The 25,013-nt window shown below is 48.4% G+C and overlaps 1 protein-coding gene and 1 long non-coding RNA gene across 4 annotated transcripts in view; one reads left to right on the forward strand and one right to left on the reverse strand.

The window, feature by feature from the left end:
- Window positions 1–23,601, forward strand: part of LOC135972596 (transmembrane protein 179B-like) — a 29,446-nt gene extending 5,845 nt beyond the window's left edge. For 2 of the 3 annotated variants that reach the window (XM_065551147.1, XM_065551149.1), the window contains exons 2-5: window positions 21,077–21,264; window positions 21,354–21,488; window positions 21,697–21,775; window positions 22,365–23,601. In XM_065551147.1, the coding sequence (XP_065407219.1) occupies window positions 21,077–21,264; window positions 21,354–21,488; window positions 21,697–21,775; window positions 22,365–22,523 (561 nt within the window). In that variant the 3' untranslated portion in view covers window positions 22,524–23,601. The remainder of the gene's footprint in view (window positions 1–21,076; window positions 21,265–21,353; window positions 21,489–21,696; window positions 21,776–22,364) is intronic. The other variant, XM_065551148.1, reaches the window with a different exon arrangement.
- Window positions 12,496–17,741, reverse strand: LOC135972597 (uncharacterized). Its single transcript, XR_010589087.1, has 2 exons — window positions 17,484–17,741; window positions 12,496–15,775 (listed from the first exon to the last, which is right to left on the reverse strand). It is a non-coding gene; the product is annotated as an uncharacterized LOC135972597 (long non-coding RNA).
- Window positions 23,602–25,013: the final 1,412 nt, after the last annotated feature.

The raw sequence follows: 25,013 nt of genomic DNA on the forward strand, positions 1-25,013 counted from the left end.
AGTGGTATCAAACCTTATTTTGTATGTAAGTTCTCTGGCAGGGACTGTCTTTGTTCTGTGTTGGAACTAGCACAATGGGATCTACCCTGCCGGCATGATGACTCTGTTTACTGCTTAGGTGCAAATAAAACAGGGCACACAGTCCTTTGTTTGAGCCAGATCTGTTTGCCAATTTCTTCTATGGTTTAGAACATGTGTTAATAACACTGTACAGGGACATCTTATAACTCCGCATACAATGTTGCCACATATTTTATCAGGACAATATTGACCCCAAATTATGAGTTTTCAGGTGATAGCTCACAAGGCATACTTTGTACAAAGATTATTACAACAGTGCTTAGGGTGTGGACACGGGTACATTCTGTCACATCTACCCAAAGGTGACAGCATTTCAGTGGTGGGTGAAATGATCCATTCATATCCCTTACCTTCCTCACCAGGATATCATGACACTTAGTGTTTTTATAGCTTTCAGATATTCCCAGATGGAATGTGCTAGAGAAGGGCAAAGGGTGGTGGTTGTTGTTGTTGTTATTATTATTGTTACACAGAATATATGCAAATTTCAACTTTCTACAGTCTGAACGGGACTATGTCAGTCCTGGGGTAACTCTAATTCTAAGCAGAACCAGTTAGCATTTGGGGGGAAATTTCCTTAGTGTGGACAGGCCTTTTGTTGTGTGCTTTGATAGCCCAAATCTACTGTGATAAATCAGCGTTGCCAACTCTTGCAGTTTTTTTTCCCCACACATCTTAGATATTTTTCTTAAAGCCTCTGTTCCTGAAGTCATATGAGTACGTGAGAATATCCGCTTTAATTAAAAAAAAAAAAGAAGTTTCTAGCTCTCATGGTTAGGTCACATTTTTAAGCTTTTTTCCTCTGAGTATGACCTAAAGGCTCAAACAGAAGACAAATAAAAAGAATGCCAAATTGCCAAATGATTGGCTTATAAATCACTAGATTGTAGATAATCAATCTCATAAGTTTTGGAGGCCTGACTCATGATTGGAGCACCTCCTTTAGCGAATGGTCAGGGTGAGACTGTGGTACCTGTCCATCAAGGGCATGATGTCCAGTGTGCTACTTACTCACTGACTGGTGGTGTGAGTGTTATAGTTGTGGAACCTGTTGATCTTCTAGGGTGGACTTTTGGGTAAAGTAAATCACTTGCTTACAACTCCCCTGCTGATTAATGGTTGTTTAATGCCCACCTGGATGTGGGTCACCTCCTTTGTTGTCACTGGAGAACTGACAAAGGACGACTTGCAAACTCACAACATATTTCAGTAACACCCGTACAACAAAATCTCAGAACTTCATACACACAAATACCATACATATTTTGACAGAGCAATGGGTTTCAGCAGATCATGACCTTTCCTATGATATCTTACATGGCACACTTTGTATGAAAGATCACAACCATATATGAATGATGGATGGGGGTGGGATTTACAGGGTGCTACTTTGTGGTACAGTGTGTCACAGCCATTCAATTACTCTTCCTTCAGGGTTCCAGCTTCTCCCATCTTACTTTTTGTTTTCTTTATTAAAGAAACAAAGTGCATGATGTTCTATGTTACTCACTGCCATGAGGGAAGAGACTACGTTCAGTAGAATTCCAAAAAGGTTCAGAAACATATATATGAAAAACACGAACAAAAACTGTTACACCATCAAAGGATCCCAAAGTGCTTTACAGGCATGAATTGATTAATCTTTACAATACTCCTGTGAGTATTATTCTCATTTTACAGATGGAAAAACAAAGGCACAGATGCTCAAAGCAGGTCAATGGAAGAACCATGACACCTGATTCACACTGGAGTTAAATGTGTGGGTTCAAAGTCACATTGTCAAAAGTGCAAGTCCACTGACTTTAAATGAGACTTAGGGCTTGTATACACAGGGAGTTCTTTTAGAATAGCTATTCTGGATTAACTGCCTGCATAGATGTTCTTATTCTAGAATAATCCATTTTGCAAGTGGCCTCAGCTAATTCAGAATAAAGTGCTGTTACCTGCACACTCTAGGACACCCTAACTTTACACTTCCATGGGCTCAAGGTGTAACCCGGTTAATTTGGGTATCCCCACCCTTTTCCCAGTTCCTAGGGCTGATGATGTAACCTGGCTAATTTAAGTACCCATTCTTACCCAGTTCCTAGGGCTCAGGCTGTACTCTTCTGCAGGTTTGCAGAGCCTTTTACCAGTGAAAGAGCCTTACACAGGAATATCCTTAACCTCTAATTATTAACAGTTACCAAAGCACAATGTGCATGCTAAACATACAATTCTCACCACTCCCAATAAGGCAGACAGATTTTTCTTGGTGGCTAGTCCAGATCATCTGAGACCTCAGACAGCTGCTTCTGCACAATATAGTTGGCAGGGTGCTGAGGTCTGGCAGCTCTGATCTTGGCCTATGTCCTGGCTTTAGGTTCCAAAGAACTTTCTTTTGGACCCAGTTAATTTATATAGTATGGTGATGGTGGGTGCTATTAAGACTGGAGTGCCTTCTTAACACCCTGATATTACACGGTTTTGAGGTAATTTTGATGGAATATGAGGATGTGACTTTCTGCTTCTTAGCTCATGGCTGCTGCTGCCCCTTACTGTAGAAAAAGGCCACAGACCTTACGGGACTTTTATTCAAGAAAGAGAGCATCCCAACAGAGTTAATCAGGAATAGCTATTCTGCTTTAAATTTACATCCTATCTTGTTCCGAATTAACTTCTCAGTGTAGACAAACCCTTAGGCTACTAAGTGCCTTTTGAAAATGGGATTTAGGCACTCGTGAACATTTTCTCCTTGGGAATATTTCCCACTACATTAATCACCATAAAAAGGCAAGGGAAAAGACACAAGTTTAAACTGATTAATTTATGTATGGTGCTCTGCAATGTGCAGACAATAAAAGAATCCATAGCGCAACATTTCCAGTAGGCTGAGAAAACCGAAACCAATACCTTCATCCTATTTTTTTCCAGACTGATAGTTTCCCTGAAGGGAGGTGTACTGTTCCTGAGGTATTGCAGTAGCAGGCAATGCAAGCTCCTATTCCATATCCCTGTTCCAAAAATCCATGTAATAGGCCTCAGATAGACGAAGTACCAGATATTAAATTGGTAAGAACAGATTTATTTTTAAGCTACTTTAAGTCAAACTTTTATTACAATCCTTACAAAACCATAGAAAAAAAAGTCAAGTTCACTAGAATGATTGGTCCAACGCCAAAGGCATTTTTAAATACTTTTTGCAAGCGAGTTATTTAGAAGTGACCTGTTCATTTTAAAAGTGTCATAGTATAGTTAAGTGCAAGATAAACCTTAGTTCTAATTAAAAAATCCAATGTTTTGCTTTATCTCAAAACAAACTACAACCAGATGGCCAGCCATAGAAATACAACTCCACAACCCTAACCATGATCTGCTTAGGCATGGCCCATCTAGAGACAAATAAAGGTTCAGTAGGAGTTAATTGTCCATATAGTGCCAACCACCACACTGGGCAGCAAGAATGGAGAAGGTAAACAAAAATTTATCAGAAAGAAAACAAGAGCAAAGGGTAGATCTGGTTAGTGCCACCACGGGATCTCCATTTAACTTTGCAATAGATAAGCTTGGCAGATTTTCTTTCATATATAAATTGAATAGATTACATGAATGCACCATGCATCAGGACATTTATCCTGAACATGAACATTTGTAGAAGGGTTCAGTTTTAACCCATCACATGATTTTGGCTGGCTTTAATAATAGAAAAATATCAATACAGAAACAGTGCACACAAGGCCGAGAGCCCTATACATCAAGGAAAAACAAAATAATCATAAACTGTGTCATGAGCAAAGGATATGTTGTCACTAACCAGACACAAATATATTCCCATGCACAACCCCATAGCAAAAAGGAGCATACAGCCGCTGACGAGGACAGATCAGTTTCTCCATCACTACCATGCAGTAATTTCCCCTCGTATTTCTCAAAGGAGAATAAATCAGGTGGCTAATAGCTGGTGCCACAGCGCTGCTTCCACCTTAGCCAGTTGCAGACCCAAATATAATATGATGCATGGAGCTGAGGCCAAGCTGCAGACGACAGCATGAACAATGCACTGTGGGTATGTATTCCACAGTGCCTGGCGACACAATCTGTCGCTAGGTGTTGTGGGAAGGTGGAAATGTAGTGCAGCACATCCTGGGATGTGCAAAATGTCCTATCATGCACTGCTTTGTGTCCCAGCCCTCCAATGGTTTCTAGCTTCCTTTTGCACTGTTTTTCCAATTGTCAGTCTTTGTAGTGCGAGTCAGCATTTACAGTGAGAGAGGATGGATCTCTCACTTCTCTCCTATGTGCTTTTAACTGTCATGAGGACATCGCGCATAGCAGCAGAGTTATTTGCAAAGTTACTGACAGAGGATGAATCACAGGCACCTGAGTGTGATATGGACAGCAGCAACATATCCGTGCTTTTGGCATTCACAGAGCAGCTGCATACGGTAAACTGTCACTTTTGGACTAGGGAAACAAGCACTGATTGGTGGGATCACATTGTCTTGCAGGTCTGGGATGAAGACCAGTGGGTACAGAACTTTAGGATGCGTAAAGCAACTTTCCTGGAGCTATTTGCTGAGTTGGTCCCCAACCTGCAGTGCAAGGACACCAGAATGAGAGCTGCCCTTTCAGTAGAGAAGGGTGTTGCAATTGCTGTGTGGAAGCTGGCGAATCCAGACTGCTACCGGTCAGTTGCAAATCAATTTGGAGTGAGGAAGTCCACTGTTGGGGCTATATTACTCCAATTGTGCAGGGCAATAAATCACATCCTGGTGCCGAGGACTGTGACTCTGGGAAATGTGCATGGTTTTGCAGAAATGGGTTTCCCTAACTGTGGTGGGGTGATTGATGGCACACACATTCTAATTTTAGCACCAGAACACCTTGCCTCATAATACATCAATAGGAAGGGATACTTCTCCATGGTGTTGCAGGCACTTGTGGATCCCCAGGGGCGTTTCACAGACATCAGTGCAGACTGGTCTAGAAAGGTGCATGATGCACGCATCTTCAGGAACAGTGGCCTGTACAGAAAGCTGCAGGGGGGGGACTTTCGATCCAGACCACAGCATCACAGTTGGGGATGTGGAAATGCCCATAGTAATCCTGGGAGATCTGGCTTACCCCTTACAGGGCTGGCTCATGAAACCTTACACAGGGCACCTGGACAGTAGCAAGGAGCGTTTTAACAGGCGCCACATGGGCCTTTGGCCATTTGAAAGCTCGCTGGAGGTGTCTCAATGGCAGGCTTGACCTTGCCAAGGATAATATTCCTGTGGTCATAGCCACGTGCTGCACTTTTCACCTTTAGATTCACACAGATTATGCAATGTTTCATAGAATATCAGGGTTGGAAGGGACCTCAGGAGATCTAGATTCTAGTCCAACCCCCTGCTGAAAGCAGGACCAGCTAAATCCCCAAATGGCCCCCCTCAAGGATTGAACTCACAACCCTGGGTTTAGCAGGCCAATGCTCAAACCACTGAGCTATCCCTCCTCCCTGGGTGTGGGGCACTGAGGCAGAGCACTTGGCTGCACAGTTTGAACAGCCAGATGCTAGGGCTGTCAGAGGAGCCCAGAGGGCTGCTATTAGCATCAGAGAGGCTTTGAGGAACTATTTTGACAATGAGGGGCACTAACACATGTCTGCTTTGGAGTTAAAAGCAAATTAAATTAATGGAGATATCCCATCTCCTAGAACTGGAAGGGACCTTGAAAGGTCATTGAGTCCAGCCCCCTGCCTTCACTAGCAGGACCAAGTACTGATTTTGCCCCAGATCCCTAAGTGGCCCCCTCAAGGATTGAACTTACAACCCTGGGCTTAGTAGGCCAATGCTCAAACCACTGAGCTATCCCTCCCAACCGGAGTTGCTTCCCTGGTGCATCCATGTACAATTTTGGGGCCCAAGATCCATGCAACAAAATGCTTTAGAAGCCTGTCCGCAAGAGTGAATTGATTGCTAATCGCTTTTGTAGAACACAGAATAAAAATGCTGTACCATTAAATACCTTAGCCTTTATTGTTAAAAAGGGTAAAACCTCACAATTGTGTGTAGCTCCAGCTATCATTGTTCAAGCTGTGAGAGGGGAGGGAGTGATGGGGAAACTCAGGAGTGCTGTGAAGTGAAAAGGAATGTGTAGGCATAGAGGGGGGTGTGGTTGGCAACGAATTGTGCATGTGCTGCAGTGGAGGTCGACCATGGATCTGCTCAGTCTGCAGCTGTATCAAAGACTTAAGCATCTCTGTCTGATCCTCCATAACTTTTATCATCCGCTCTGTTGCTTGCCTAGCAAATGCTGCATTGGCTTCCCAGCACTCTTTGCGTTCCCTGGTCTGTCTCTCATCATGCTGCAGCACCTATCTGAACATGTTGTCTTTGCTGCATCTCGGCTTCTTCCTTGTCTCCCGAAGCCAGTCGGCAGGGGTACGTGGTGTGTTCCTCAAGGTCTTGGCTGCTGTGGACAATGCACAGAAGAGGGATTGTTTCATTCCAGCAAATGATTGAAACATTTCAGTTAGGGTGACCAGATCACCCAAGTCAAATATCAGGACGCGGGGGGAGGGTGACGCGGGGGGGGGGGGCCTGGCGGGGGGCGGGGCAAAAAAAAAAACCAAACACCCTTCCTCCACAAGCGCTGGAGGGAGGCCCGGGAGACGCAGGGGAAGTGCGGGGCCAGGGTGAGTGAGAGTCCGGCCTGGCCCCGAGCAGGCAGGACTCAGTTGGGTGGTAGGGAGAGGAGGGGGGCGCTTGCGGAGGGAGGAGGAATGGTGAGCCTGGGGAAGAGGCGGGGATTCGGGGAGGGAGCCAATCGGGGAAGGAGCGGGGTGGGGGCGGGGGGGGGAGCACTTCCAGCCTCTGGAGCATTTCCTTGTTTGTCCAGTGTCCCGACCGCACGTCGGTCGGGATGCGGGACAAACAAGGAAATATCGGGACAGTCCCGATAAAATCGGGACGTCTGGTCACCCTAATTTCAGTAAAAAGGGCCTTTTGCAACTAGTAGCAATCACTTTCTCACTGACTCTAGGCAGGCACACAGCTCCGCGAGCACTCCAATCATGGTGAGTGTCGGGAGTGGGGGGAAAGCGGTTGTGCATTTAGTCAAAACGGTCACGGCTTGCAGGGCAGCTTTCCAGGGTACTCATTCTAAAATTATTACACATTTTTTCACAGGCGGCCAACCCGCTGGCTGACATCTCACTGCCTTGGGAGTTTAATACCAGCCTGGAGTGGCCAGTATTAATTTTTAAATCCTTGCGGGCCCCCACATTCTGCTCTCAAAGTGCCAGAGTGGGGAATCAGCCGTGATAGTAGCTAATCTGCATGGCCAAGCAGGGTGTCAATGGACATAGAGACCTGCGGGGAATCCTCTAGAGAGAGGCTCTGTAAAGTTTCCAAGAGGTACTTGTTAATCCTCTGCTGCAGATTCCAAGGGATTGCAGCCTTGTTAGTCCCCCCATTGTAGGAAACTGTCCCCTGCCATTTAGCAATCACTGGAGCTTGGACCACAGCGGCACATAGCTGAGCTGCATATAGACTGGGGTGAAAGCCGCAAGCTGTTTGCCGGCGTGAGGGATGGGGAGGAGCGGGGCTGCAGCGCGCTCGCCACTCGGGGGCGGGAGGGGCGGAGAAGAAGCGGGGCCTTGGGAAAGGGGGTGGAATCAGGGCATACCCCTCCAGCCCCCTACCATGAGCCGCTCAGGGTGGGGGGCTGGGAGCATCCCCATGACCCCAGCCCACACCCCCAGCCTTCTGCCCTGAATCCTGCACACCCCACAACTCCAGCCCTGACTCCTGCACGCCCCCCACATCCCCACCCTCACCCTGAGCACTAAACGGGAGCTCCTGCACACACACTCCTCATTTCCACCTGCACCCCTCGCACCAAACAGGAGCTGCCTCAGGTAAGCGCTCCACACCCCAACCTCTTGCCCCAACCCTGAGCCCCCTCCCTCACCCTAACTCCTGGCCAGACCCTGCACCTCTGTCAGCCATTCTCTGTGAAGACAGCCTCACACCTGCCTAGGGCGCTGCAACAATCATACACCCTTATCCCACCACCTAACTTCTTAAGAAATGCATAGAGGAAACTGAGGCACTCACACAGTATTCAGAGAGAACATTCCCACTTTGTCACACTGGAGGAGGGGCAGCTCAGTGCAGAGAGAGACAAAGAGAATGGGCTAGAACCTGGGAGAAGGTAGGTACCTGCTCTATGTGGGCAGGGGCGGGGGGATCCTGTTTACCCCTGCTGTGCTTGCAGTTTACCCCCAGCCCCTCCCTTGTTCCAGAGACCAACCCTAGCTCCCACCCCCATGTGCTTTTACCCCTGGCCCCTGCCTTGCTCCCGTCAGCAGGGACTAATCCTTCCCCCATGCCCCACTGTGCTCATCTTGTCTCGGGCCCCTTCCTCGCTCCAGCTGGGGACCAGTCCTTCCCACCCTACCATGCCCTGCTCTCAGGGTGGATAAAAACCAATGATTTAAAAAAAAATCTTTTTTTTTTTTTATTTAAATCAGATTTTTTTGATAAAATGCTTTTTGAGGAAAAATCCTATCTAAAGATAGTTTTAATTAAGATACATTATATCTCATCATGGAATAGGGATTATAAAGTCTAATTCTATAGAATGAGACAATATATTAATGTAATGTTTAAGAAAAGTTTTGCAAATGAGCAGGGGCGGCTCCAGGCACCAGCGCACCAAGCGCGTGCCTGGGGCGGCAAGCCGTGGGAGGCGGCCTGCCGGTTGCTTTGAGGGCGGCCGTCAGGCTGCCTTCGGCGGCATGCCTGCGGGAGGTCCACCAGTCCTACGGCTTCGGCGGTAATTCGGTGGTGGGGATGCTGAAGGCGCGGCACCGGCAGACTTCCCGCAGGCATGCTGCCGAATCTGCGTGACCAGCGGACCGCTGTGCTTGGGGCGGCAAAAACCATAGTCGCCCCTGTAAATGAGTTCTAATAATTCATGGATTAGGGACCCAATTTTATGGGGTTCCACAGGCTTCTGTGTAGATTATTTAGGTTAATCTTTCTATCTACCCAATGGGACTCAGTGCTCAGTCTAGAAGATACCATCAGAAATGCTTAGTTTTGCAATTCTCAAACTGTGGATTTGTCTCCAGAGGTAACATGCTTGTTAACAGCAAAAATTTTTTTAAATAAATAATATATAGAGGTGAGAAATAACAGACCTCAACTCTATTGTCCAGCTGCACATTTGTGTACACAGAATCAATCCCTTACCTCTCTCTAAAAGTTAAGTTTCAAAAAGTTCAATGAATAGAAGATTGTTGGGGGCGGAATAGATCTGGACAAGGAGAAGAAGTGTGGAGATAAATGTGAGAAGCGAGGGACATATGCTTTTTTGGTAAAATATTATGTTTGCTGTTGAAGAAAAAAATCCAGAAGACTTAACATTGTTGTTTTAGTTAAATAAAACAATGTAAATGTCTGTCTGGTGATGTTCTCCTCCTAATACAGCATGGGAAGAAAATCCTCCAAATATTTAATGATTAACCTGTTGAATTAGAGATACACCTCTACCCCGATATAATGTGACCCGATATAACATGAATTCAGATATAATACGGTAAAGCAGCACTCCCGGGGGGCGGGGCTGCGCGCTCCGGCGGATCAAAGCAAGTTCGATATAACGCGGTTTCACCTATAGCACGGTAAGATTTTTTTTTTTTTTGGCTCCCGAGGACAGCGTTATATCAGGGTAGAGGTGTAGTTCACCTCCCAATGACTTCATAAATATCTGCTTCAATTACCTTTGGTAAATGAAATAACCAAACAATCATTCATTTTCTGATATAGCTGTAAAACTCATCTGAAAAGTTTTCAAAATAAATCTGTTTTAAAAATGTAGTGTGTACCTTCTAAAAATGAAACCTACATCTATCTCTGAGTTGTGAAGAGTATGTATTAAAAGTGCATTCTTGTTGGTTGTTATAACCTTATGTAGAAAACCATGATTAAATGAAGTCTTCCTGACTAGTGATTTAAATCATGATTTAAATCAAATCCACCCTGCCCACTGTGCTCTTGCCCCTGGCCCCTTCATTCCCCAGTGGGGCCCACAAATATGTTTGGTGCTGGGCCCACAAAAAGTTAATCTGGCCCTGGCAGAGGAGTTTATAGGCACAGTCCTGGACTCGACTCAAGCCAGGGCATATCTCCCAGAAGCCAGGTTTCGGTCACTAGGGGACATTATACGGGGCCTCAGGCAGTTCTCCACAATCACAGCAAGGACCTGCCTGAAACTGATGGGGCACATGGTGGCGTGCAGCATGCCAGACTCTGACTCCAGCCATGACTGGAGCAGATTAAGTCTGTTTATTGACCGGTCTGGAACGCTCTGGACAGCATCGTAACCCTGCCCCGCCTGGTGCTGGACTCCCTCCTGAGATGGCTCGACCCGCAGGTGGTTTGTGCAGGAGTGCCTTTCACCAGCCCTCAGCCATCCCTTTTGTTAGTGACGGATGCCTCGGATCTGGGCTGGGGAGCTCATTTGGGAGATCTCAGGACTCAGGGCCTCTGGTCTCAGGCGGACCTCGCTCAGCATATCAATGTCAGAGAGCTGAGAGCAGTGTGTCTGGCGTGCCAGGTTTTCAGACCCCACTTAGCTGGCAGGTGTCTTTCAGTCCTCACGGACAACACCATGGCAGTGTTTTAGATCAACAAACGGGGGTACATGCTCCTCTCCCCTGTGCCAGGAAGCCCTCATGCTGTGGGATTTCTGCATAGAGCACTCGATACACCTGCAGGCTTCATACCTTCCCGGAGTACAGAACAAGCTGGCAGACAGTCTCAGCCGAACCTTTCACGGCCACGAGTGGTACCTCCGGTCGGATGTAGCGAGCTCAATTTTCCGTCTCTGGGGCTCTCCCCAGGTGGACCTGTTCACCACACGCAGCAACAGGAAGTGTCAGCTGTTCTGCTCCTTCATGAACCACAGCCCAGGGTCCATTGCAGATGCCTTCCTTCTCCCGTGGGGGGACCATCTGCTTTATGTGTTCCCACCGATACCGCTGGTCCATAAGGTGCTCCTCAAGATCCACAGGGACCGGGACCGAGTCATATTGATAGCCCCAGCATGGCCACGCCAGCACTGGTTCACATCGCTCCTGGAAATGTCTGTAGCGACCCCATTCACCTTGCTGCTGGTCCCGGACCTGATCATGCAGGACCACTGCCGCCTCTGGCACCCAAACCTAGAGTTGCTCCACCTCATGGCCTGGATGCTCCATGGCTAAATACTGTGGAACTGACCTGCTCAGACCAAGTCTGGCAAGTTCTCCTTGGCAGTAGGAAGCCCTCTACAAGAGCAACGTAGCTTGCCAAGTGGAAGAGGTTCTTGCTCTGATAGGAGCAACGCAATCAGTCGTCAACGCTCACCCTGATACTGTTCATACTGGACTATCTCCTTCATCTTAAACAACAGGACCTGTCCCAGTCGTCATTGAGGGTCCACTTGGCCACCATCTCCGCCTTCCATCCGGGTGCAGACAGCTTCTCGGTCTTCGCAAACCCTATGGTCGGCCATTTCCTCAAAGGCCTCAACAGGCTCTACCCGCAAACACGCCAGCCTGTCCCGGCTTGGGACCTTAACCTGGTCCTTGCCAGGCTTATGGACCCTCCATCTGAGCTGCTGGTGACATGCTCCCTGCTCTATCTCTCTTACATGGTGGCATTCCTTGTGGCAATAACCTTGGCTAGGAGAGTGTTGGAGCTCAGGGCCCTTACATCTGAGCCCCCTTACACAGTTTTTCATAAGGACAAAATCCAACTCAGGCCTCATCCAGCTTTTTCTACCTAAAGTTGTCTCCCGGTTCCACATGACCCAAGACATCTTTCTCCCAGTGTTTTACCCCAAGCCACACTCCTGCAATAGGGAGCATAGGCTTCACTCATTGGATGTGCGCAGAGTGCTGGCCTTCTATAGAGAGAGAACTAAGCCGTTCCGAAAGTCCGTTCAACTATTCGTAGCAGTGACGGACAGAATGAAGGGCCTCCCTGTCTCGTCCCAATGCATTTAGTCATGGATCACATCCTGCATTCGAGAGTGTTATGACCTGGCAAAGGTGACCACCCCGCCGATCACCGATCATCCACCAGGGCTCAGGCCTCCTCAGCTGCATTCCTGGCGCAGGTTCCCACCCAGGAAATCTGCAGAGCAGCAACGTGGTCCTCGATACACACGTTTATGACACACTATGTGATCACACAACAGGCCAGAGATGATGTGGCTTTTGGGCGAGCGGTGCTCCAATCAGTAGATGACTCCGACCCCACCTCCTGAACTTTGGCTTGTGAGTCACCTGGCTGGAATGGACATGATCACCCGAAGAAGAAAAAATGCTTACTCACCTTCTCATAGCTGTTGTTCTTCAAGATGTGTTATTCATGTCCATTCCAATACCCGCCCTCCTACTGTTATACCAATAAAATAAAAACCAGCAGGATCTTATTAAAGGGGATAAGGCAAAATGCCACGTTTATTGTGAATACAGAAAGAATCATGGTAAGCAGTCAGTTATAGCTATACCATTCCATTCAATTTCACATTCATTCATACACACACCGGTTCTGCAAGGTTGTCATCATAGTTACCAGCCTTAGAGTTGCTTGTGCCAAGCCACTGGCCAGGTGGCCTGGGCATGAAAATGGAGCCTCTTGTCAGATGCGCATCTGACGCTCCTGGAGGGTGGTTGAAGAACCAGACTCAAAGTTCTGTTTTTAGAGTCTGTCTTTATAGGAATTCATCCTCATTCAAATCCATAGGGTTTGCTTCGTCATGCTGTTTTCACATTTGAAGTGATAATCACTGTTCTCACATTTAAAATGATAGTCCATCATGCAGATGGCACAGCAGTGACGGGCTTGTTGTTATCTTGTTCTTTGGCCCCTCCATCCTTGGGGTAGTTGGGGTGGATTCCGGTTTGCCCTACGGGATCATCTGGTTATCTCCATCCTGTGCATTCTTCGGCCGAATGTTCCTGGGTAGTTATTATTTATTAGGCTGGCACTTCAACCTTTTATTACTCATTCAAACATACATTTACAATCACATCCTATTTCACTTAACTTAACTATTCTCAAATCATTAGGGCAAGACAGACTCCAATGAATCTATCCGTGCCACTTGTCACACATGAAAAAAAAAACAAGCAAGATAGGTATGTAAAAGTGGAGGAACAACAAATTTTGTTCCTGAATTCAGAAAAAACATTTGTAACATGTTGTTATCTTATCACTTTTAGGACAAACTCTTTGTCTCTGAATGTTTTTCCACAGTTAGCACAGACCTTGCAAACTAACAGGCCTGCGTCAAACTCAGCAGGCTGAGCGAACAAGCTGAGAGACCTATTTCTTTCTAATAATACAAGCCAAATCCGGGGTCTGTACTGGACCATATTTTCCCAAAAATAATTAATGTATTAATTATTACTTTTAATCCCCCTTTTGACACTAAGATTATTAATCACTAGGGTCACTTCTTATTTAATCTGTTGAATAGAAAATACTGGGAGGCGATGATTTGGGCCTGTGGCTCTAGTTTTGCATACATTGTTTTTATTCAACAGCACATTCCAAACATCCCAATTAAACAAATACAATTTAAAACCAAAACAATCAGTAGGGGGTGTAGCATTACCGATTGTATGCCAGTAGTTGTGGGAGAACATCCAGACAATATGTCATACCAATGGTAGGCTGTTATTTGTTTTTCTGCAGTGGCAATTTTTAACATGTCCCCGTTTGCATGCATAATATGGATGGTTCGGTTTCCCACATTGCTTTTGTTTGTTCTAGGAACTGTTACCTCTTTACCTTTTAACAGGTGATTGGTGAATTCCTGCCATTCAATGCCAAGATTGATAGAGAACTCAGCTAAATCAGTGCTTACAGTAAGCTGAGACTTTTCGGGTGTGGCAAATAGTAGGTGTGATTATTGGTAAACACAGTACTTACATTGCATTTACATTCCTCCACTGGTGAGTTGCTAACACTTCCATCCTCCCAAAACACCTCCTCCCAGGAATTAACACATACACATTGCCCATTATACAGTACTTTGGTTTCATTGTGTAATTCATCCCACATACAGGATCCTAGTAAAATGTCTTTACTATAGGGCTCTGGAGCTACAGGCAAGGACAAGCACACCACTTTTGAGGAGTTCACTCGGTACAACCTCTGGTGTCCAATTGCTTCCCTCCCTCCCCAGCCCACTGGTTCGAGATCTGGGGTAGCCAGAAAGATCCCATGTGCAATATGGGGAGTGGGCTAACTTTTCATATCTTTGCTTCCAGAGACTGTTGATGTGCAATCCTGACAACAATTTCTCTAATTAAAAGGTCTGGTTTTACCATGCTAGAAACATACTGCATCTACTCATATTGATAGGTATCAAACAGTGATCTTTTTCTTTGCTTTAACAAATGTATTAAGACCTTAGTGCGTCCTGATATTAACCAGAACATTTCATGTTCCAAAGTGGACAAAGCGAGTATCTGCATCTCAGTGCACCCCATGGCTGTAGCAGTATGATTTTCTATTTCCAGCTGTTTCTTATGCATCAGCCAGGTAGTAGTATTAAGCCATTGCCATAGGTCCCATCTAGCTTTCAAATTGCCAAGGCCTATCTGGACTAAATCCACATTAGCCTGTATTAATTAGATCTCTCTTGACCCTGATGGGGGGAGACTGCTGGTGCGTTCTTATCCACGCTGAAAGGATGGGGAGAGAGTAAGGTATGCATTTGGGCTCTATCTTAGAGATATTTAACCATATCAAGTCCATGTTAATTTTCATATTTACCAGAAGGGGTTTTACTAAAACCTGCCCAGGTATGGTCTGGACCTTGAACAGTGCAGGTTTCTTCATGGACCTTGGTGTATTTCTCAAATACATATCCTTTTTTTTATTTTTGTGCACAATTATTTGGGAATGCCTGTGTGTGTGTGTGGTTTTTTTTCCCAGGCAGTATACCACAATAACTATTACCAAGGTTCCTGATTTTACAAACCCATCCCAAATGTAGGGGAATAAGGGGTAGTCTGCAATTGTGGTGGTGTCTCCAAAATAACCTTTGGTTTGTACTCCCACCATCCAATTACTTTCCCTCCCCCTGGGGACTGAGATGTGTTTACCTGTAATTCTAATTCTCCCTCCCCCACATAGACATGAGTGCTTCCTAGGGGTTTTAAAACAAGGCTAGTGTTTAGGTCAAACCATCTTATTTGGATGTCTGGGTCCCCAAGTGGGGTCCATGGTGTATCTTCTGATTCTGAGCCGTTTCCCAATAGTGTGACAGCTAAAACCGTTTGACCTTCTCCCAGGTATTCTGAAGCACGAGTGTTGTTATTCCATTGCTTGTGTCCATGACTAGATACTGACGTGTTAGGGCTCAGCGCCTCCTCCGGGGCAGGTTGTTTCTCAGCTGCGACTATAAAAATGAGCAAATTAATCCAGATCAGGGACCACTGCATCCTCTGTGGCTTTGTTTCCCGTGCTGTCTGGGGCGTCATTTGGCTCCTCTCTCACAGCTCTCCCGATGAAGCGAATGTGCAGCTTGGACCGGTGTAAAACATGCACCCGCAACAAAGAGTAGCAGCAGCACAATCCGGCACCCAGCAATCCTGTGAGAATGACAATAAAAACACCACATCCACAGGTCCTGGTATCCAGTCGGCATCTGGGCATTGTGCCTAGAACATAATTGTTACAGGATTAATTCTGTGATTAATTCTGTTCTGCAAACAATTGAATCTGTGAAACGTAAACCCACATCAATTTACCATCCTTATCAATGAGGTAAATGAGAGGGCTGAGGCGATCAACTATGGAGTAGGGACCAGTCCACTTTGACTCCAGTGTGTGATCCCTTTTGCCCAATTTTAAATACATGACCTGATCTCCTGCTTCCTGCAGTTGAGAGTCCCCAGCTTTTTGCTGATCCATTCTTTTGTTCATTAGCTCAATAGCTTGAGTCACCCTGTACTGTAGGGTGCTTTTATCTTCCTGCTGCTGCTCCAGCCATTGCCAGTGCTCATGAGTCCCAGGTGGGTTGTCCCCTGTCAATTCCACAGTTTGCTCTGCTTCGATAACCAATTTCATAGCTTGCCCAAAGAGAATTTGATACAGCTGGATTTTAGTCCTAGCATATCACTGCTACGAAGGGAAGCCAGAATAAGCGGCAGCTTCTCAGGTAGGGTTACCATATGTCCGTATTTTCCCGGACTTGTCCGGCTTTTTAGTTCTTAAATTGCCATCCGGGAGGAATTTTTAAATATCTAAAAAGTCTGGGAAAATACGGACGTATGGTAACCCTAAGTCCAAAGTCCTGGGGCTGGCGGCGCTTCCTGGGGTAGCTCCCGGCGTCGGACCGCCAGCAGAAGCCTGCAGCGTGGGTGGCCCCTAGGCGCAGAGGCGGAGGGGGTCTCTGTGTGCTGCACCGGCTCCCTCCTGCCCAATCAGAGCTGCGGGGGCGGGGCTAGCAGGCGCCAGCAGTGAGCAGAGAGCCCTCTGCCCCCCCCCCCCCCGACCCGACCCGACCCTAGGGGCCAGAGGGACCTGCGGATGCTTCCCGGGAGCCACCCCAGGTAAGCACCGCCAGGACTCCCCACCTCGCCCCCCGGCAGGTCCCTCTGGCTCTTAGGGTCAGGGCGGGGCGGAGGGCTCTCTGTGCGCTGCCGGCACCTGCAAGCCCCACTCCGTGGCTCCAGCAGCTTCCATTAGCACTTTTCCCAGCCAATGAGAGCCACGGAGCTCGTGCTTGTGGCAGGCACAGCACGTGGAGACCCCTCAGCTATCCCTGATCCTAGGAGCCAGAGGGACTTGAGGCAGGAGGGATGAGTAGGCAAGCGGGACGGGGTGAAGAGGCGAGCGGTGAGCAGTGGTGGTTGAGAAGGTGAGGGGTGAGTAGGTGAGCGGGGGTGGGGGGTGAGAAGGCCAGCGGCGGGTCAGTGGGGGTTGAAGAGGCGAGTGGCGAGGGAGCCAGTGGTGGGTGTGCGGGTTGGGGTGAGGAGGCAAGAAGCAGCAAGCCAGTGGTAGGCGGAGGTTCTCAGGGCAGGCATGGGGGTTTCTGGCAGGGGAGTGAGGAGGCGAGCAGCAGGTGAGAGGAGGTGAGCGGTGGTTGGGGGACTGAGGAGGGACGCAGCAAGTCAGTGGCGGGCCAGGGGTAAAGAGGGGTGCGGTGACAGGGCCAACTGTGGAGGGGGCAGGACCTGGGGCAGAGTGGGGGCGGAGCGTGGGAGGAGCGGGGGTGGACTATGGGTGGGGCCAACACCTCCCATGGAGTGTCCTCTTTTTTTAATGTTCAAATATGGTAACCTTATCTCAGGCCAATTTCTGCCAGTGTTATCTATGACCTTTCTCAGTGCTTCTGTGATAGTGAGGTTCACTCTTTTCACTTACCCTACAGGCCTCAATCTTCTGGCTATGTGGAATTTGTGAGTAATTCCCAGAGCACAACTCCCCTACAAATGCCCCTCCGTTATCAGAGTTGATGACCTCAGGCGGTCCATATCTGCATACCCAGGACCGGCTCTGGCTTTTTGGCCGCCCCAAGCAAAAAAACAAAACAAAACAAAACAAAAAAAAACGGGGCGGCCAGAACGGCAAAGCAAAAAAAAAAAAACCTGCGGCACAGCTGGAGCGCGGGTGCAGGGGGACTGGCTGGGGGGGGGAGGAGGGAGCGGGCGGGAGAGAGAGAGAGAAGGAGGCAGCCAGGGCTACAGCAGGGGCGCTGCCACGCGGCCCCTCCCGCTGCGCTGCCGACTGCCGCGAGGGCTCCGCTCCGGGAATGCCGGGAATTTTTCTCTTTCTCTGCATTCCCGGAGCACCTCTTTTATTATTTCCATCTGGCTCTGTGTATTCATAGCCAGCACCTTCCAATTGTCTGCTCCCTTTTCCGTTCAGTTTAGCTTTTCCTGTAGAGATGCCTTTTCCTCTTTACAGGAAGCTAAGCGGAAGTAAGAATCATTACATGCCTCCCACAATAGCCAAATTGCTGCTGCAACTCTTTTGGCAGCACTAGAGGGTTTATACACGAGGATATACTGAACCAATCTATCCTCTAGGTCTGAAATGGTGCAGACATCAGCTAGGGCTTGTTCAGTCCAAGGACTGTGCCCATATTTTTGAAGGATTTGTTTAAAAGGAGTGATCTCTTTGACAAAAGGTGAGGTTGGGGCTACCTCCAGTTCTACTCCCCCTTCAGGCAAAAGCTTACCCTGCCTTTTCTTGAACATTTTTTAAAAGCTTGTTCAAACTTTCTCGTCACCCCTCACACAGGTCAGCGAGTGACACAGCCTGGATTCTGAAATCGTAGCTGAATAATATTTTTACCTCTGCCTATATATATCCTTCAAGGCCAGGAGGTTGACAAACTCCTATATCCTTCAGAGTTTGTCTGGTTGGCAAGATAGAAGTGCCAAGCTCTATAGAGCTGGCGGTGTGTACACCAATTTTCACAATAACCAAGACATATGCCAATATTCCCCCTTTCGCAATTCTCCACCAAAATGTTATACCAATGAAATAAAAACCAGCATGAGCTTATAAAGGGGATAAGGCAAAATGCCACGTTGATTGTGAATACAGAAAGAGCTATAACTGACTGCTTACTATGATTCTAACATTCCATTCAATTTCACATTCATTCACACATTCATTCATACACACACAGGTTCTGCAAGGTTGTTATCATAATTACCAGCCTTAGAGTTGTTCATGCCAAGCTACTGGCTAGGTGGCCTGGACATGAGGATGGAGCCGAGTCTTGTCAGATGCACGTCTGATGCTCCTGGAGGGTGGTTGCAGAACCAGACTCAAAGTTCTCCGTTTTTAGAGTCTGTCTTTATAGGAATTCATCCTCATTCAAATCCATAGGGTTTGCTTCATCATGCTGTTTTCACATTTGAAGTGATAATCAATTACTGTTCTCACGTTTAAAATGATAGTCCATCATATTATTATCTTGTTCTTCGGTTCTTCAGCCCCTCCGTCCTTGGGGTAGTTGGGGTGGATTCCGGTTTGCCCTATGGGGTCATCCAGTTATCTCCATCCTGCGCATTCTTCGGCCAAATGTTCCTGGGTAGTTATTATTTATTAGGCTGGCACTTCAACCTTTTATTACTCATTCAAACATACATTTACAATCACATCCTATTTCACGTAACTTAACTATTCCCAAATCATTAGAGCAAGACAGACTCCAATGAATCTATCCGTGCCACTTGTCACACATGAAAAGAAAACAAGCAAGATAGGTATGTAAAAGTGGAGGAACAACAAATTTTGTTCCTGAATTCAGAAAAAAACATTGTGTAACATGTTGTTATCTTATCACTTTTAGGACAAACTCTTTGTTTCTGAATGTTTTTCTACAATTAGCACAGACCTTGCAAACTAACAGGCCTGCGTCAAACTCAGCAGGCTGAGCAAACGAGCTGAGAGACCTATTTCTTTCTAATAATACAAGCCAAATCCGGGGTCTGTACTGGACCATATTTTCCCCAAAATAATTAATGTATTAATTATTACTTTTAATCCAACACTACCCCTCTGTCGGAAGGGCCGGGAAGAAGGAAGTGAGGGGGTGGAGGGTCGGCAGGGTGCTATATTGGGCGCCATGAAGGCGTGACTCCAGGGGGTGCCCAGGACGACCCTACGGATGCTGCTAAGGGAAAAATCTTCCGGCTGGCGTGCATGTGGCGTGCACACACCTGGTTGGAATGGACATGAACAACACATCTCGAAGAACAATAATTACAAGAAGGTGAGTAACAACAAGAATCAAAGCAGCTCTGCTGAGGAACCTGCGGGAGCAGATTGCCCAGTATCTCCGCGAGAGTTTCCTGGAGATCTCTGAGGGAGATTCACGTGAAGTGAGGGAATGTATCAACAGCCTGTTCCACCGCTCAAATTAGGCATGATGTGGGAGACAAGCCTGCTTTCTTCAACCCTCCTGCCCCCAGCAATTCCCAAAATCAGATCCACTTACTGGGGCCTCCTCTCCTGTTTGTGCTTCGCCAATATCCGACTGCTGTGACCGGCTAGGCTCCTCCGGGGAGGAATGAGCTCCTGGCTGCAGGCATCTCTGGCCTCTGAGTCCTCCTCTACCGCTGGTTTCCCCTCCCCTTCTTCATCCAAGATGGCCTCCTCCTGGCTCGGTCCACTCTCCGCCGGCAATGAAGTCAATGAAGTATCCACAGGGGACTTCACAGTGGAGGTGGGATCACCACCGAGTATTGCGTCCAGCTCTTTGTAGAACCGGCAGCCCATGTGCACAGCACACGTGTGGGATTTCTCCTCTAGTTCTCCAGCTAATCCATGCTCTGAAGCAGGAGTGCTGGAGGCCCAGAGGTCCAGTCAAAGGAGGAGGTGAAGCTGCATGGCTTATCCTGGAGGGAGACCCTTAGGGGGTCTGGCACACTGAAGGGGCTCCTCCTAGAGACTTCCAAAGCAGAGGGCGTAGCACGATTCTGTGGCTCACTGACAGGCTGAAAACAGTTCCACACGGGGGTCTGGGAAGGGCAGACAAGTTCTCCCACAATACACCACAAACCAGTTCCTAGAGCAGCTTCAGGTGCTAAGGGTCTTGGGACACACCCCAGAAATCCTAGCGCAAAACACACACAGCTGCAGCGCCAGTGTGGCGATAGGCTGGGTACATGTGTGACTGCAGATGTGCCAGCCAGGAGACAGGTACACCATTGCGTCTCTGGCCCAGATCCTCACAAGTATTTAAGCAACTAACTCCCCTGGGGAGGACAGTCCTTCCCATGGGAGTGAGGTGCCTAAATACCTTTGAAGAGCTGGGCCTCAATTCCCCAAGGAGCATACAGGCATCTTAGAGTCCCGCCCTCCCCGCCCCTGCCAATCTTGGGCAGGGCCTCAATGCCTTGCTATAAAACAACGGAAATGCTGCTGAATGGGAGTGTCCATGTCCCCTGTGCTGTGGAATCTGCTCCCCAAGGAGGCTGTCTCTGTTCTCTCGTTCCCAGGGGGAGTTTGGTGGCCGGTGTATCCTCTATGGGTCCGTAGACAAGAACGGGATGGCCCTCGCTCTGTCTCACTTCAGCAACATCTCCCTCTGTTACTTCGTCACTGCCATCTCCATCCTCATCGCTGTGTACTGCTTCGCAGTGCTGCTCTACGGCATCTACAGCTGCTGCATGGACGAGAGGAGGTGGTGAGCAGAGGGGGCATGTTGGGGTGGGGAGTTAGAGCCACCCAGTCCCACCAGCTGGTCACACTGATCTCTCCCCCATCCCATTCCAGGGATCACACCTGGCTCACCGTGAACCTGGCAATCTCTGCTGTGATCCTTTTCTTCCTGCTGGTCTCGGCCTGCATCCTTCGGGTTGGGATGGACACTCTGTGCTCGTCCATCCTCCAAACCAAACTTGTGAAAAGGTAGGTGGGCTTTTCTCCCTCAGGGGAGGACCGCACTCCCCATGTCCAGAGGGACTCCCTGCCCCACAGGATCGCATCATTCCCAGCAGCCACAAGCTCTGAGTCGGTGCAAAGACCCAGCACCGGAGGGAAATCATCAGCCCGTGTGGGATTTCTCCTCTAGCTCTCCAGCTAATCCATGCTCTGTCCTTTCTTAACTCCACTCTAGCTGCCAAGAGGCCCAGCACACACAGTGGTTCCCACAGTATAATGCAGCAAGGTTCTACAACAATCTCTACAGTGCTGAGGTGAGAATTAACCCAGGGCTAGGGGGCAGCAGCTGACGGGGGCGGAGGGAACAGCAGAACTTCTGCCCCCAAGAGTTTCAAGGAGGACTAGCCATTGCTGTGAGAAATAGGGAAGCACAGCAGCACGAACACAGCATGAGCGGCTTGTGAGAACCATTATTCTCAGGCCCCTGGTTTGGGCCCCGGCCGATTAGAGGAGACCACGGGGGAGGGAAAGAGGGTGGGCTCTATCCCATTAACAGTCAGTCCCTTTACTATTAGTGAGGAAATTCCGCTTGCTGCAGTGCAGCCTGGAGTGGCAGCCGGATTTAGTATCTCGGTGGCCCCTGATGTTTGTAGGTGAGCTAAGAACGAAGTCGAACACCCTCATGCTTCGGGGGAGGAGGGAATCCCACCCCACGTGGGCCAGGTGTGGTACAGCCAGGTGAAGCAGCAGGCAGGACAGACAACTGTACAAGCAAATGGTCTGGCTGCCTCTTCCTGGGGCAGGGGCTTTGGAGGAAGTGTCTGAGGGAGACGGGCAGGGAGGGCAATACACAGCCATGTTTCACCAACCCCCTGCTACCTGTGGTTCTCCCCACTCCGACAGGCGGCTGCCTGGGTGAACTTCTTCTTCTGGTGTCTGCTGATGGTCCTGATGCTCGTGCAGCGCAGACAGGAAGCCCCGTTCCAGCTCCTGCAGCGCAACGACCCCGAGTGGAGCTCCGAGACAGACGCCATATTTGGTGCCCGGCCACAGAGGCCATGAGACTGGGAGGGACAAGCAGCCTCAGTTTGGGCAAGGGGGGGAATGTGTTTGTGTGTGAGAGAGAGAGAGCGCACGCACGAAGGGGGGAGAGGAGAGGGCTGGAAGCATCCCCCTTCCCCCTCCCCCCGTGCCTTTCTTCTGGCTTCAGGGGTGCTCTGCTTGTCCTCCTCTGGCCATTCTGGTTCTTGATAGAGAGGGAAGCCAATGGACTGGCCAGTAATCCTGGCTGTTTGGCGTGATCCCACTCATAGTCCCAACCTCCAGTACCTGTCTCCTCCCACCTCCACCCGTACAGAGGGGGTGGGCCAGGGCTAGGGTTCACCTCGCACACAGGCACCCTACGGGGGGGCGGGGTGTTCTGAATATGAGAGGATCTCAGCACAGACATGAGCCGTGCAGCGCTCCTTGACATCCCCACCGGAACCCACTGTTGACACTGCAGGTTCTGTAATCCTTGGATTTGAGGGACACCGGCAGCCAGATCCAATCTCCCCTCCCCCAAAGCTCTCTGATGTCAGTGTGATGGGCTTTATGTAAGACCGTGGGGTGCATCTGCTTTAAATACCAGAGACACTGGGAGTGCATGAGCCCATTCCAGCTGGGCGTGTGTAATCACAGAACTAGCTTAGTGGAGGCAGAGCGATTCTTCTCAGGGAGTGGGGAAAGGAGGGCTTAGAGCGGGCCCCTGCCCGGATGGGAGAGACAAGCCCCAGCAGCACCACTGTGACACTCGTTACAGGATGTGGGGCCCAAGTGCCAATGGGCTTGGTGTCCGATTGTCCAAAGCTGGTTGCCGTACCCTCTCAGCGAGAGGGCACCTCATTTCAGGAGCCAAAGAGAGAATGCCAGCTGCCTAACTGCAGGCGATCCTGCTGGGCCAACAAGTCCCTTCCACGGGGTGTTTGAAGACCAGAGCAAGAGGGAAGGGCCCATTCATGCCTAAATGCCTCTGCAGACCCCGCTCCTGCTCAGGGGTCTGGATCTCCTTGCACCATTATTGTATGTGGAACTGGGCCCGTTTCTTGTGCCTTTTCATTTTGTATTAATCCTTGTTATTAAAATGATGATTTTCACCAGATCAGCTTGTGCAGGGGCCATTTAGTCTTCCTGGAAACCCCCCCAGATGCTGTTACTACTCAGTACAACCGCATGTGGAGACCCACACCCAGCTATATTGCATGAATGCTACCAGAGCCACTCATGAATCACACAAAGAAAGGCACCACCCAAATCCCCCCAGCTCCCAGCACTGTACCTCAGGAATATACCATCTTGCACTGCTCAAGATGAGTAATGCAGATTTATTAACTGGTTCACCACTTCATCAATGGAAAATGGACATGCCCCAGCCTTTGTGACCTGAGCAGATTTACCAAACGCTTCAGGCAAACTTGCTGGAGTTACCAAAAGAAAATAAAAGATAAGCATGCAGTCTAAACTCTCAAGCTATAGACTGGGTGACATCTAGATTAAGCAGTTTTTCTCACTGCACTGGATATTGCAGGTTGGTCACAGTTTTTCATCTGCAGGCTTTTCCTCTTACCCTCAGGACAGTCTCTTCATCTCCAGCTTTCTTGTTGCCTTCAGCGTAGGTAGGGGAGAAGAGAAAGGATGAAGCATGTGGCCACTGTGTTGTGTTTTATACCCTTGGTCCATGTGCTTGAAGAAAACAAGTCCAGGCATGTCTGGTGGGCATTGCTGAGTCCCTAGAGCAATTCTCTGGTGTGGCCTTGTGCAAGTGAGTCATTGCATTGTAGCTCCCTTGCTGGACAATGGCTATTGATGGTTGTTTGACACCCACCCTGATGTTGGTTAGCTCCTTTGTTCTTGTCTCTGGGGATCTACCCTGTTTCCCCGAAAATAAGACATCCTCCGAAAATAAGGCCTACTTACAGTTTTGCCTCTCGTTGTAATATAAGGCATCCCCCCGATAATAAGACCTCCCCGATAATAAGGCATCCACCGATAATAAGGCATTTTTCATTTCTGAAAAATAAGACATCCCCTGAAAATAAGACCTAGCGCATCTTTGGGAGCAAAAATTAATATAAGACACTGTCTTATTTTCGGGGAAACAGGGTAATATCTGGGCTATTCCTCAGCCTATTTTAGTGGCATCCAGATAACCCAATATCATGACTTCATATGCACTAATGATACACATATTTAGATAGAACAATGGCTTTCAGCGGATCATAATGGAAAATGGACATGCCCCAGCCTTTGTGGCGGGAGGGATAGCTCAGTGGTTTGAGCATTGGCCTGCTAAACCCAGGATTGTGAGTTCAGTCCTTGAAGGGGCCATTTAGGGATCTGGGGCAAAAATCTGTCTAGGGATTGGTCCTGCTTTGAGCAGGGGGTTGGACTAGATGACCTCCTGAGGTCCCTTCCAACCCTGATATTCTATGATAACCTTTCCCCAATACCTCTCCTGGCATGATTTAGATGAAATATCACAATCATATATACACGATGACTATGGGGGTTACA

This window comes from Chrysemys picta, chromosome 7 (genome assembly GCF_011386835.1).
Source record: "Chrysemys picta bellii isolate R12L10 chromosome 7, ASM1138683v2, whole genome shotgun sequence".
Classification (NCBI taxonomy): Eukaryota; Metazoa; Chordata; order Testudines; family Emydidae; genus Chrysemys; species Chrysemys picta.